The sequence below is a fragment of the Ochotona curzoniae genome, unplaced genomic scaffold (assembly GCF_017591425.1).
Source record: "Ochotona curzoniae isolate NIBS_2020 unplaced genomic scaffold, NIBS_Ocur_1.0 patch35, whole genome shotgun sequence".
In the NCBI taxonomy this organism is placed as follows: Eukaryota; Metazoa; Chordata; class Mammalia; order Lagomorpha; family Ochotonidae; genus Ochotona; species Ochotona curzoniae.
In genome coordinates this window covers 22,252-35,960 of record NW_024466917.1, presented here as the reverse complement: position 1 = coordinate 35,960, position 13,709 = coordinate 22,252, and the positions used below count along the sequence as shown (strand labels likewise).

At 57.1% G+C, this 13,709-nt stretch overlaps 1 protein-coding gene across 2 annotated transcripts; it reads right to left on the bottom strand.

The window, feature by feature from the left end:
• Positions 1-4,277: 4,277 nt before the first annotated feature.
• On the bottom strand, positions 4,278-10,434 carry LOC121167226 (keratin, type II cuticular Hb5). 2 transcript variants are annotated; one of them, XM_040996630.1, is made up of 9 exons: positions 10,012-10,434; positions 8,517-8,725; positions 7,928-7,988; positions 7,715-7,810; positions 6,925-7,089; positions 6,510-6,635; positions 5,930-6,150; positions 5,206-5,241; positions 4,278-4,464 (listed from the first exon to the last, which is right to left on the bottom strand). In XM_040996630.1, the coding sequence occupies exons 1-9, from the start codon at positions 10,432-10,434 to the stop codon at positions 4,278-4,280; spliced, it is 1,524 nt and encodes a 507-aa protein (XP_040852564.1). The 2 variants fall into 2 exon arrangements, with proteins under 2 accessions (XP_040852564.1, XP_040852563.1); XM_040996629.1 differs by having other exon boundaries at positions 4,278-4,471; positions 5,210-5,241.
• Between the last annotated feature and the right edge of the window lie 3,275 nt (positions 10,435-13,709).

The window sequence follows — 13,709 nt, the reverse complement described above, 5'->3', positions numbered from 1 at the left end:
TTTTCATAGGGGATGCAGAACTAACTGTCCAGTTTCCTTCTTACTGTCACCAGGAGTGATACTTGTAGTGTCACCTGGCTCTGCCAGGGAAGCCAGGGAGAAGGCTGACAACTGTGGGGGCATCTTTGAGCTTTGTCCAGGATGGGAGAGGCTGCAACTGTCGCCTCTGCATTAAGGGAGCTGATGGTGAGGGTGGGCCAGGAGCTCCCAAGAGCTCCCCCCATGTTTGGGATCTGACAATTTCTGTGTTCCCCAAGCCCTCCCAGCTGCTTGGAGGCCAGGCCTGACGGATTGACGGATTCGTTGTTTGGAATTGCATGATGCTGGCCTAATTCCTCCTGCATGGCTCCTGCTTTCTTTTCACGAGTCTGATAGATTAAATGTGAATAGCCAAAGGCTTTCTCCTGTCCACCCAGTAAATATGGCAGGCCTCCATCATGGTGTTCTTCATTTTTCTGAAGTTGTATTCACTGGCCCAGGAGTGGGCACTGCGTGGGGCTGTGCTCGTTGCTTAGCTGTTTGGAGAGGATAGAGGGAAGGTGACATAGCAGAGCTCCCGGGAGCCTAAGTAGACACATCTCCCCTTGTCCTTGCTTCTAGAGGAGTGAACATAGAACTCCCAAACCTGAGTCCACCCCCCAGACATGCAGAGGAAGTCAGTCGCTGACATGCTGGGGTGGGGTGGAAGAAAGGAGGCATTTGTCAAGTGCACAGCTTGCTGCCCAGGCTCCCTACGGAGGAGCGAAGATTGTTCTAGATTGAAATTGGAACTGAAAGGTGCATGATTGGCTCTTGTCCAAGTTCCTTTGTGACCGAGGTCAGTGGTACTAATGGCGTTCCTATGATGGGTCAGCAATGATATGCTCTTGAGGGAATTTTTAGGGTGGCCAAGTGGTTACCTTCTTCCCCCAGACCTGGGATTCTCCGAAAGAGACTTCTTGCAGACAACACCGGCCAGCGGGGTTGTATCTGCTGGAGAAGCGAATGAGTTGTATGTGGTTGTGAGAGCCACTGCTGGATTTGCACCTGGGGCCAGCTGTACCATTCTCTCAATTCAGCAGGTGCCTTTGGATGTGCGGTTAATCCTGAAGGACAGTCGAGGACACCGTGGACTAAGGTGGAGGTCCAAGAGGCTGCATTTTAACCTCCACATTTAGGACGTGTATGTTGGGGTTCTGTTTCAACTTCATGATGAGGCAGTGAAGATAGCACCCCAGATTTAAAATCCAGACCCCCAGCCTTGGGGCAGACAGAGGCAGCTGAATGGTGCTTTCTGTCTCTGGCCACTTTCCTGAGTCCTTGTGAAGCTTTCTGCTATGGGCCCAGGGGCGCCGTGGTTCAAGGAGTCAGAGACAAGCTTAGACTTTCCCTTGCGTCCTTGACTTGAGTGTGGGGAAGTGAAAGGATCATAGATGCACACACAGAAAAGCAGATGTGTTTATCAATGTGCACAGATGCATGGGGGCCACACACAAAGGACGAGGCTCAGAGAACATTCCAGATGGCTGAAGTTGATCTAGTGTTTTGAGCCACAGAAAGAAATAGGGGCTGGAGGATTCTGACTAAGGCTAGGTAAACCAGGTTTTAAGAGGCTGCTGAGGGACAAGGACTGGAAACTGAGCTGTCTGGTAAAGCGTAGGAAGTCTGCCAGGGAATCTGAGAGCTGAGAGAGGGTGGCCGGGGGAGACATATTAATCCCGAGGCTGTTTCTTGGCTCGGCTTGCTAAAGCATTGTATGTTGGGATCTCATTCTCTGAGTGTCAGTGCAAGGCCATGGCCCAGGGTGACCATGCCTCTCTTAGGAGTGCAATGAGGGCTGCCCTTGCTTCCTGGCCACACTGCATTCTGGGAGCCACCACATTTGAACAGGGATGTAAAACCAGCATCAATGCGGGCTTTGAGGAGGCACAGGAGGGAGTCACATGGGGCACTCAACACCCGAGAGGGCAGAAGATGTGATGGAGATCATGAGGTTGGCCTAGGGAGGGCAACTGTGTTGCTTTTCTTCAAAAATTAATCTATGAATTACTTGATTTTCATTTTATTTGAAAGGAGAAGTGGGATAGAGGGATTTTCCATATCTGGCTCACTCCCCAAACGCCCCCAACAGCTGGGGTTGAGCCAGGCTGCAGTTGAGCGCCTGGAGTGCCATCCAGAACCCCCCAATGGGCTCGCAGGGGCCCAAGCATCTGAGCCACCCCTGCCGCCTGCCAGGCTGATCATGGGCAGGAAGCTGGATCAGAGGGGGAGCAGGCATGCCCACCTGGCCAGTGAGCATCCTCAGCAGTGTTCTACAGGTGCGTTGAACATCATTGCCTCTCGTGAAATGATTGCCACCCCATGCCTCACCGTTTCTGAACTTGGCATGGTTTGCAGGGTTCATGAAGATTTGTTTAACAATTAAATCCCAGCAGCATGTGTGTGGGCCTGAATGGTGAGGCTGCAGAGCCATAGTCCCTGGGCTCTCACCTCCCTCCATGGTCTCACTTGCCCTCGGCTTTCCTTCCCCTCTGAATTGCACACCGCCTGACCTCCCCTTCAGCTGCCTCCCTAGTTGCATGCCTGTCCTTGGAGGACTATGGCCTTGGTCTTCCAGAGGGATGGGCTCACACATCAGGGGAGGCTTCATGACCCCCAGGAGCCTTGGAACAGTTTGCTTTGGGTTTTTGTCACTGATTGTAAAAAGGGATAGGTTCACGTATATGCACGTATGTAAGTATTGCGTATATGTACCTGAGTGTGCATAAGAGGATATGTGTAAACAAGTGTGCGTGTGTGCAGGTATGCGTGTGTGGGTGTGCATGTATGCAAACATCTGCACATACATGTGGGTGTGTATGTGTGTAAGTATGTGTGCAAGCATCTCTGTGTGTACATAGGTGTGTGTGTATTTGTAAGTGTGTATGTATGTGTGCGGGTGGGTATATGCCCTCAGGAGCCACAGGCATCTCTGGCCAGCTCAGTTGGCTGCCTACTCTCGGCACGCAAAGCATGGAGATGGATTAAAACACTTCTGAATGCTCCTCAGCCCTGTGGTTTGACTCTTTAATGCACAGTCCTGTGCTCGCTGGGTTTGTGGTGCATGGCTTGCATCCATGCAGACATCCACCAGTTCTCCCCAAAGGCAGCCTCTCTTCAGCCCCTCGGCACCCCAAGGAGGCAGTAGGGCTGGAATGGGCTCACAGATTTGGGGTGCTGTCCGAGGGCTCCCGGAGACATGGCTGTGTAGGCAGGATTGGGTCTCACATGTCTGATCCTTTAGCCTCCGAGACCAGCCCTTTCTGCTTATAGCATTCCGCAGGCCTCTGCTTTACCCAACTCCCAGCCTCCTGTCCCTGAGGACAAGGTCATGGTCATCATAGGCCACTTTCCATTAAGAGCCAGCAAGCCGATCACACAAAGGGTGGGCTAAAAGGTCAGGAACTGGGGCTGTGTGAGTGGATGGTCAAGTATATTCAGATCCTGGCAGGCAGCAGGAAGGGGCGGGGCCACTGGGGACTGCAGAGGGGGTAGGGACACGGCGTTCACCAGACCACGTGGCCTTGCATCGCAGCAGCATTTATTGAAACACAGCTTGATTGAGTCAACCCAGAAGGCAAAACACTGTAGACAGCCACAAAAGAGGGGGACCCAGGCCCACCTTCCCCATCCCACCCTTCCAGAGGGCAGCCCCTGCATACGCAGGGGCAAGATGGGCGCTTCCGCAGAGGCTTTGAAATGTATAAAGGTGTTCTGAGAGTAAGACCGGCCGGAGTGCCCTGCCAGGCAACCTAGGCCAGAAGACTTTCCAGGGAAAGGGGCCTTGGCTGCAGCGCTTAACCCAGGAGTCGGCCAGAGGCACAGCGAAGTGCAAGCAAACACAGGCTGCCTAGGGGTCCCCAGTCTTCCTGGCTAGATGGGCCTGCTGGGAGGGCTCCTGGGTTGCCGTCTTAGGCTGCAGGAGGCCTGACTGGACAGTTAGGGTCCTGGCTTTCCCAGCGGAAGCTTGCATGCTGCCCGGCCTCTCTCTCTCTCTCTCTCTCTCTCTCTTTCTGGAGCCGGGCTATGGTTGGGTGAGGGGTAGGGAATTAATCTAAGTTGAAGCAGAGAGGAGAATGTAGAAGACAGCCCCCCTAATATAAGGAGGTGGAGGAGAGCGGCCCCCGGGGTCTTGTCCTCTGCAGGAACTCTGGAAGGTTCTGGAAGCAAGCACACGTCTTCCCATTCACACACCAGTCAGTGCCAGGGCGGGAGGTGCGGGTCCGCAGGGGCAGAGGCACTTGGCGGGTCATCCGGCTCTAGGCAAAACGCACAGACCGGGTACTCCCACAGCTGAAGCTGGAGGCGCGGGGTTGGCAAGGGCTGCAGGAGTCAGGTGCCATCACTGTCATGCTGCCACCCATGGCTGAGGGGCCTGACGCAATCTGGCGTCCTGGGGTGGAGCTGTAAGTGAGACCGCCACAACTGACTCCGCCGCGGGAGCTGCTGACACCTGTGGGCAGAAAGAGATGTGGGGCGTGGAGGGGTGAGGGACTGATGCTCTCACAGCTAGCTCCAAAGCCCAGGGCCTTGTAGGAGCAGTCGCCACTTTAAAGGGTTCAGTTAAACCAGGGAGACTAAGATACAGGGAAGCAAGATGGTGATGGTGGGGGGGGGAGGTCATCGATGTGGCACAGTGCGTTAAGCTGTCACATGCAGTGCCTGCATCCCATATGGGTGCTGGTTTGAGTCCCGGCTGCTCCACTCCTGCTTCAGCTCACTGCTGATGTGCCTGGGAAAGTAGTGGAGGATGGCACAAGTGCTTGGACCACTGTGCTCACGTAGAAGACCTAGAAGAAACTCCTGGCTTCTGGCTTTGGATCAGCTCAGATCCAGCCATGGCGGCTGCTTGGGGGAGTGAATCAGCGGATGGAAGATCTCCCCCTGCGTATGTGCGTATCTTTCTCACACACTCTCTCTGTCACTGTCTTTGAAGTAAATCAATAAATGTCTTAAAAAAAGAGGTGAGCCAGGAACTCTGGACCAAGGGGGATAAAAGTGGTCCACACCCAGCCCCTGTCCTGTAGCTCACTGTCACCTCCAGAGACAGGTGCCCAGCCAGGCCTTGCCCACCTCCCACAGAGGGGAGGCCAGAAGCCCTCTCTCAATTGGGAACACTTGAGGCTCAGTGGGTTCAACCCTGCCCTTTAGGAGGGTCATTTTCCTTGGGGTCTTCGGAGCAGATACTTACACACGTTCACGGAGCCCACGCCCTCGCACAGCCTGTGGGCAAAGAGCACTGTCAGTTTCAGATGCTGAGATGGATTCCCAGAGACCATGGGCTACCATGGGCCAGAGAGGGTCTTGGCGCCTGCAGGGTCTACTCCCCAACCCCGAGAGGCAGGAAGAAGTTCCCTCAAATCCGCAGGGTCTCTCTGAACTTGTAGATGAGCCCTGACCTACGGCAGCCCAGGAGGAGGACGCAGGGAGAACCTGGGGCTAAGGACTTCTGATTGGTCTATCTTGGAATGGAGTGGGCAAGCTCACAAAAAGGGTGGTGAGCTGAGTGGAATGCATCTGCACAGGGCAAAGTACTTGTTGCATGCTTGGGGGTGGGGACGGGGGGCGGGAAGGGAGAGGGGATGACTGAGTTGCCACCAGAAGCGCTTGACAGGAGCACATGCTGTGGCCGCAGGTGTGAGTCCCACTGCTGAGTAACTAGGCAGCGGTGAGAACGGAGCTGAGGCTGATCCATTAGGAAGGGAAGAGTGGTTGTTCCCCATGCCACCGGGAGGAGTCTATAAGAACGCTGTGCACAGGCCTGGGACAGCACAAGCAGTGGGCGGATGGGTGTTATTGGGAAAGCCTGGGCTGTCCCAGTGTGCTCTTGGCCACAGCTCATACTCAAGCTCAAGGTGGTTCACTCCCAAGGGACCCAGACCTCTACCGTCTAAATCCCTCCCTGCCCCACCTGTGTTCCTCGCCCTCCAGCAGGCGGCGGTAGGTGGCGATCTCAATGTCCAGGCCCAGCTTGGAGTTCATCACCTCCTGGTACTCCTTGAGCAGGCAGGCCATGTCCTGCTTGGCCTTCTGCAGGGCCTCCTCCAGCCCTGCCAGCTTGCAGCGGGCATCGCTCAGGGCCGCCTCGCCCTGCTGCTCAGCCTCAGCCACAGCAGCCTCTAGCTTGGCGCGCTGTGGAGGTAGAGGTGGGAGAGGTGAGGTCAAGGAAGGATGGGTTCAGAGGGGAAGGCCCAGCAGGGCGCACCCAAGCTGACAGAACTAGGCCACAGGGAAGAGAGGCTGGGACCTTGCCATCTGTGCAAGGAGGGAGGAGGTGAGTGGACTTGGATGGTCCTTGCACACTGGCCAGGGCAGGGGCTCGATCCCTCCTGTGAAGTTAGTGATGTGGCTCACCCCATTGCATTTACTTTGGGGTAGGGTGGAATCTCTTCCCCCTCTCTCTGGGATCCCTGCTGCCTCAGGTGCATGTCATAAGGACACATTAGGATGCCTACCTATCCTGGGAGCCTGAGACCTCCCCCTACTTTTACCTGGCACTTGGCGTTCTCCACCTCGGCCGTCAGCCTCTGGATCATGCGGTTCAGCTCGTTGATCTCCTCCTTGGTGCGACGCAGGGTCTCCCCGTGCCGGATCACCGTGGCCTTCATCTCCTCGCACTGGGGAGGAAGAGTAGGGGTCCCTGAGGCTCAGCATCCCATCAGGATGGCTCCAGGGGACCAATGCTCAGCAGGTGCACCCACACATATCAAGTACAGCCACGTACTTAGCAGGTGCACCCATACACTCAGCAGGCACACTCACACATTCATTAAGTTCCTCGCACATGGAAGTCCTGACTCCTGATGGCAGAGATGCAGCTCTTCCCTTAATATCCAGAGTTCGCAGTGGGTACCTTCCACTGTCCCCAGTGCCATGTTGAGGAGGCAGGCCCCCCTTGCCGCTCACCTTGCTGCGGTACCAGGACTCAGCCTCAGCCCGGCTGCGGCTGGCAACATCATCATACTGAGCCTTGATCTCAGCGACGACGCAGTCCATGTTGAGGTCCCGGCTATTGTCCATCTTGACAATGACCGAGGTGTCTGAGATGTGGGCCTGGAGGACGCGGATCTCCTGCGGGACCAAGGGTTGATACATTTGCATCTGGGGCCTGGTCTGGGCCCAGTCCCCGGGTGTGTGTGTGTGTGTGTGTGTGTGTATCACATGGCTCCTGTCCCCACCCCTTTTGTTCACATATGGACTCAGGCTACATCAGAGAGCCGGAAGGTACGTCTAAGATCAAACAAGCCCTTCATTTGACAAATAGTAATGTCAAGGCCCAGTGTGTTGAAGAAGGCTTGACTTGGAGATGCCCTGCAGCACCTCCTGCAGAGGGGCTGGCTTGTTCATTAACACCTCTCTTTAGGTAGAAGCCCATCACCCTGAGCCTCCTATCTCACTTCTATATGCATCCACACACCTGCACTCGCATAGTTCAGGGAATGAGCACAGCACTCCTTGCCCAGGTGCTCTCACAGAGTCCCCAGCACATGTGCACACCAGCATCCTCATGCATGCAGATATGGGCTGGGCACATACAACCCACACAGCACACATCTGTATGTTCTATCACGCACTGAAGAACACACATACAAGTGCATATATATGCACATGCATCTTCACCCCTCTCCCCTGCCTCCCCCAGGGCTCCACACCTCCCCCTGCACCTGCTCCACCTGCCAGGCAGGTGCCCCCTCACCTCCTCATAGAGGCGCTTCAGGAAGCTGGACTCCTCCACCAGGGCCTCCACATTGGCCTCCAGGTCTGACTTCCGCAGGTAGGCGCAGTCCACGTCCTGGTGGGGGGACAGGGGAGAGGGGCCGTGCGTGTGGGAGGAGCCCACAGAAGGTGTCTCCTGTCAGTGTGGGAACTGTGGTACCCTCCTGCCCCGCCTGGAGGCCAGCCCCCTCACCTTCTTCAGAACCACGAACTCGTTTTCTGCTGTGGCTCTTAGAGCCACCTCCTCTTCATATCTGGACATGGGAGAGAAAGGGTTGGAGTGTGCGAGTTGGGGCTTGAGTACTGGCCCCGCTCCTGGGCCAGCTCTTGCAGGGCTCACAAGGATAGGCTCTGCCTGTCCGGCCTCTGCTACCTCGTGTACCCAAGTCCCAGGAGCTCATGCTTGCTCCACATTACCCTCCGCCAAAGCAGCCCTTCTACCTCTAGAATGAAATTGGGACACATGTCCTGGCCCCTGCACTTCAGGGTATCCTACGTCCACAGAGGGCAGGTGCTACGCATGGTACACCGCACAGGTGATTGGGGGGAGGGCAGAGCACACAGACAGCTGCTGGCCACCCTTGGGATTATTTGCTTAAACCCTAGGAGGCCACATGGAAGGTTCAGAGCAAGGAATTGGAAGACACTGCACCCATCATTTTCCCACCAGACATCTGCCCAGGGGTCCCAGGCAACCCCCGGTAGAGGGGAGCTCAATGCAGCTGGCAAATAAGGGCTCTTTTGGCTTTCTCTGGGCCCTCTCAGCTGGCTGGCACACTCACTTCTTCTTGTAGCCTTCCAGCACCTCCTGCACATGGTTGAGCTCTGAGGACAGCCGCCCACTGTCGGCCTCCACACACTCGGCCTCCCGCCGCAGGGACTCGATGTAACCGCTGAACAGCGGCTCCAGGTTGCTCTCACAGCAGCGCTGGTTCTGGTAGAACTGCCACTTGGTCTCCAGGAGCTTGTTCTGCTGCTCCAGGAAGCGCACCTGCCAGGGAGGGATAAAGGAAAGAGTGGTTGGGGTGGGGGCATGGCAAGCCTGGTGGGCAGATGCCTGGTCCTCTCCTCCCTGTCCCCCACAGCCGTCTCTGCGTGTCCTTAGCTCTGTCCCGAGGTCCTCCTCCTCCCCAGCCTTGCCACTTTGAGCGGGAGGGTTGTTTAACCTCTCGGGGCTTGGTTTGCTCATCCCTAAAGTGGAGATAATAGAGGTAGGAGTTACGGTGGTGACTGAGGCCATTAAGATACTCCAAGGGCTTAGAACAGTCCCTAACATGCAGGGACTATTAACATAACTACCAGGTACCGCTGGTTTACTCACTGTTACAGCAAACACGTGGACTGTTTACCGGCTCTGTGGGCCTGCGCTGACGCCCACGTGTGTCTGTCCGTGTCTGAATCCGTCTCCGTCTCTATACCCACGTTTGTTCCATCCCCCCACCATCACAACCCTGGGGAGTAAGATGGCATGTGCCCTGAACTTCACATGGGGAGGGTCAGGGTGGAGTCAGCATCCCATGTCCTGCAGGTCCCTGTCCCCTGCCATCCTTGCTCGTTCACTTTGCATATCTGTCACACAGCAAAACCCTTCTACTCTAACTTGCCGTTTGGAAAATGCAGATGAGCACACCTACCCCATTGCATCTTGAGGGTTGTGAAGGAGAAAGAGACCAGAGGAAGGTCCCCAGTGCTTCACACCCCCATGCCCTGCTATCCCCGTAAACCTGAGTCTGGACCTTCTGCTCTCCTGGGAGGCGGTTTCTGGCCGTCCTGTGAAGTGTCCTCTCTCTGCCTGAACCGGGGACCCACTGCCAACCTCGCTACCTCACTCCTCCAGCCCCATCCTTCATGCGTGAGGAGGCTGCCCTCTGGTTGGCTCCCTGTTGCCACATCCTTTGTAGTCCTTGGAAAGCCAGACTGGACCAGAAGTCACCCCCACAGGCAGATGAGGCAGGTGCTTTCAGCCAAGTGGGTGATGTGCCCAGGATCTCACACTGCTGGGGTTGGGGAGGTGGCATGACCTGGGGTGGGACCCAACCACCGATATGTGCTGCTTGTCCCCGGGTCCCCTGTCCATCACTCCCCAGAGCCCCTGCAGTTGGGTATGTCAGGGACAGACCACAGACTCGATTTCCAAACCCACCCCCTAGACCTCAATCAGCTCCTTTTTTTTTTTTTTTTTAAATGAACGATGCAGAACAATCCTGCTTTCCCTCGCCAGTGTCCCCCGAGGAAGGATGGGGCCACAGTCTTGCTTGGCACTTCCAGGGCACCGACCTTGTCGATGAAGGCAGCGAACTTGCTGTTGAGACACTTGATCTGCTCCTTCTCCTCGTGCTTGACGCACTGCGCATTGGGGTCGATCTCCAGGTTGAGGGGCGTCAGCAGGCTCTCATTGACAGACACTGTGGTGATGCAGGGCGCGCTGGGCCCGCACACGCCGCCCGAGCGGTAGCCGAAGCTGCGCCCACAGGAGCCGGCGCGGAAGCCCCCGACGGCCATGCGGGGCCCTCCACCTGAGCCCAGGTTACACAGGCTGCGGCTGCTGAAGCCAGTCAGCCCCCGGTAGCAGGATACCCCCCTGTAGGGGGCGGCGCTGATGCAGCAGCGATTGCCAGTTTTGGGGGCCACTGCGGAGCAGGAGCTGAAGTTCCTGGTGACCCCGCATCCTGAACTGATCCTGTAGGAGCGACAGGACATAGCGGTGTTGGGAGGAACGGCGTGCGTGGAGGCTGCGAGGCTGCGAGGCTGCGAGGCTACGGGTGCGAGGCGTGGGGAAATCTGTGCTTCTCTGATCCTGCCTGCTCCTTTTATTGGTGGGGAGAGCTGGGCTTGGCGGCATAAAAGCAGCGAAAAGCCATTTTATGTTGTTTATTGGCTTGGGGAGTTTGCCAGCAACTCCCTAGAGACTCCTGTTAAAGGTGAGCTCAGCGGCGACTCCAGGGCCCCCGAGAAGTGGTGGGGATGTTATTAGGGACCGTGTTTGCACTTTTCATCTTCAAAGCTCGTTTACATATGTTAGGTCATTAAGCCTCCTCTCTCTCTCTCTCTCTCTCTCTCTCTCTCTCTCTCTGGGACTTGGCCTCAACCCACACCCACTTCCGACAGAGTTGAACTCACGAGTAGTCTGGGGGTGGCTGGGTTGGGGATCTGGGCAAGAGACTGTCCTCTTAAGGGCAGGGTGGGAGCAACCCGGGATCTTTGCCACCTGCCTGGCTCTCAGTGGGACCGAGTGTGCCTCACTGGTGATGGATCAGACGGGGCCCACGGTGCGGCCTGGCAGGTGGCTGGGGACCATGGGAGTCATTCTGACCATAACTCCCTGCCCCCCCTCCCTCCCCACCTCCTACCAGAGGGCTGGAGCAAAATGTTCTCTTGGAACCTTCTGGATTCCAGCCCAACAGGCCCTGTTCCAGGGCGTTCACTTTTCAACCAGTCAAAATGCAAGCCGCTTGACTCCTCGTGGCTGCGGTAATGACCGCTTGCGAGGCTCCTCTTGAACCACTTTCTTCCATGTGGTCACCAGGATGGGTGAACCTGGTCCCAGGACAGCCTGGTGGCTGTAAACCTGCCCTGGGCACCTTCTGCTTCAAGAGGAAACGTGCTCCCAGCAGCCCCTTTGTCCCAAGAGCAAGACGGCCTGCCCCCCCAGTGGTCCCTGGCTGAGGAGTAGCCTGAGGCTGCTGGACACAGAAACAGGGCCTCTTGGGGATCTGCAGCCACTGTGACTTCCAGCTGCTGGAGGCTACGGGAGCCTCTTGCATTGACCATCCCTGCTCCCCTGTGTGACCTGGGCCACTTATTAGGATAATGACTGCTATTCGTGCCCTGTTTCCTGAGCACCAACCTTGGGACCTGGTGCTCTGCCCCCAGGGAGGTCAGCTGCACTCCCACGTGCCAGACCTCATGGTCTTCCTCCTCCAGGCAGCCCCCAGAACTCAGCACTGCCACAGCTGGGTCCTCCAAGAGAGGCTCTGGACTCTGTCCTGGGACTTCCCCTAGGCCCAAGAGCTGCCACCCCACAGCCCATTCCTCTTGTTCCAGGGAGACAAGGTAGCGAGACCAGGCCCGGCTGGGGCAGGGAGAATCGGGGCCCCAGCAGCTGGTTGTGGAAGATCTCTAACTCACAGGGGCCACCTGTGCCAGTGGGTCAGCAAAGGGTATTGACCTGGTTCAGGGGCAGCCTAGACCTTTCCACTAGCGTGGCCTGGGCTGGGGAGGGGAAGGGGATGTTCTCCACTTCTCTGAGTCTCCATGAATTTGAACTTGGCTTCCACCATGCGTTAAGGACCCTAGGCCCTGCTTGGAAGGGAGGGGAGGGTTGCTTCCTGCTGAAGGTGTCCCAGTCAGCCTGCACCCACAGCGTGGGCCTGCGCCTTGCTGGCCTCTGCCCCTTGCTTCCGGTGCACATTTACCACCCCCGGCCCTTTCAAGGCCGCCTTTCATGTTCACTTGCGTAAAGGCTCTGGGGGCGGAGAGAGGAGCACAGTGGGGAGATTCCCCAGGCTCCACCTTTAGTGGGGGTGGGAAAAGGGGCCCTATGGCCGGAACTCAGTGTGCACGGGGAGGGGGTGCGGAGGATGGGGGAGAGCTCAGGGCAGTGGGCTTCCGGCCCACTGGGCTGGGGTGTGCTGGTGGAGGCTGAAGGGGTGCCTCCTCTCAGCAGGGCTGCTCAACCCACCCCATCTCTCCAGGTGGATGGAAAGGGCAGAACCAGATCCACTTCCGTGTGTCTCCTTGGCAGGGTGGGGCATGAAGGCTTTGCCTTGTCCAGAAGAAACACACCGCGCTCACACACACACACACACACACACACACACTTGAGTATGCATATATTGAACATGCATACATATCTGTACATATCCCCCTTCCTCACCCCAAGCCTTCCCCTGGGCCACATCTTTGCCTAGACTGTTCCTGAACAAATAGCTGCCTCTTCCAGGAAGCCCTCCCGGGACAGGTTAGAGGGAGGCTGGGAACTCCTTTCTGGCACTGTGCCCAGGTGACTCCTGCATTTTCCTGCCACACCCTCTGGTCCTGTGTTCCCAGCCTTCACCTTCTTTGGTCTGGTTCCCACCCACCCAGCATCAGGAATGTCCATCCCAGGCTCCTTGACCTGCCCGGAATATGGAGACCACCTCATCTGAGAAGCCCTCAGGAGCTCACTGGATGGGAGAGGTTCCTTACCCCGTCTGCTCTGGAAGTTGAAGCAACTTCCAGCACCCCTCCCTATCCCCAGAATTGGGCTCTGCACTTGCCTCTGGCTTGCCCCCGGCTTTCCTGGGAGGCCTCACCTGTCATCCCTCAGCCCCTCCTTCACTCTGTCTGAGCTGGAGTGCTGGGGGGGGGGGGGTGGCTGGTTCTTTTCCACGCCAGAAGCTCACTACCTCCCTTCCTTCCCTTTTGCTCTTTGTCCAGGCATAAAATCCCCCCTACTTCCAGGAAGACTTCCTGGATTTGTCAAGAGAGGACACTGACCCCTTATCCCTGCCCGGCTCTGCCCCCCCGTCACACCCTGCCACACCTTGCCCCACCCTGCTAGTGGGCCTGCCCGGTTTCGCTCTTGTCTCAGCCTGGGCGGCCATGGTTCATCCTACCACCTTCCCTGGACAGCTGGTTCTCCTGAGTTAACCCAGATGGGGCTGTCCAAGGGGGCTGGAGTGTGGCCCTGGGGGTTGCCTCCTGGCTGTTGAACGTCACCCCACGGGCCCTGCTGGTTGGCCATCTCTCCAGCTTTTACAAGACCAGTGAGTGACTGGGAGAGCCTGTGGTTGGAGCAAGGGTAGGGGCCACAGAGAGCAGCTGGATGAGCCAAATCTAACCTCTGGGGGTGGTGGGCGGGCCTCCCCCCGCTGACCACCAGCCACTCCCACACTCTCCAAGCTCCTACCCAAGGGCTGCCATGCTTGGCCTCCCGGGGCTGACTCTTCCTCCCTGCACAGCCTCTGGTGCCGGAATCTATCCAATTTAGGATT

Bases quoted from the DNA above. Each gene is read 5' to 3' on its own strand.
- LOC121167226 (XM_040996629.1), bottom strand. From the start codon at position 10,434: ATGTCCTGTCGCTCCTACAGGATCAGTTCAGGATGCGGGGTCACCAGG. The intron at 8,726-10,011 runs GTCGGTGCCCTG...CCTCCCTGGCAG, and splicing joins TCGCTGCCTTCATCGACAAG to GTGCGCTTCCTGGAGCAGCA. The intron at 6,151-6,509 runs GTAAAAGTAGGG...CTACCTCCACAG, and splicing joins TGGAGAACGCCAAGTGCCAG to CGCGCCAAGCTAGAGGCTGC.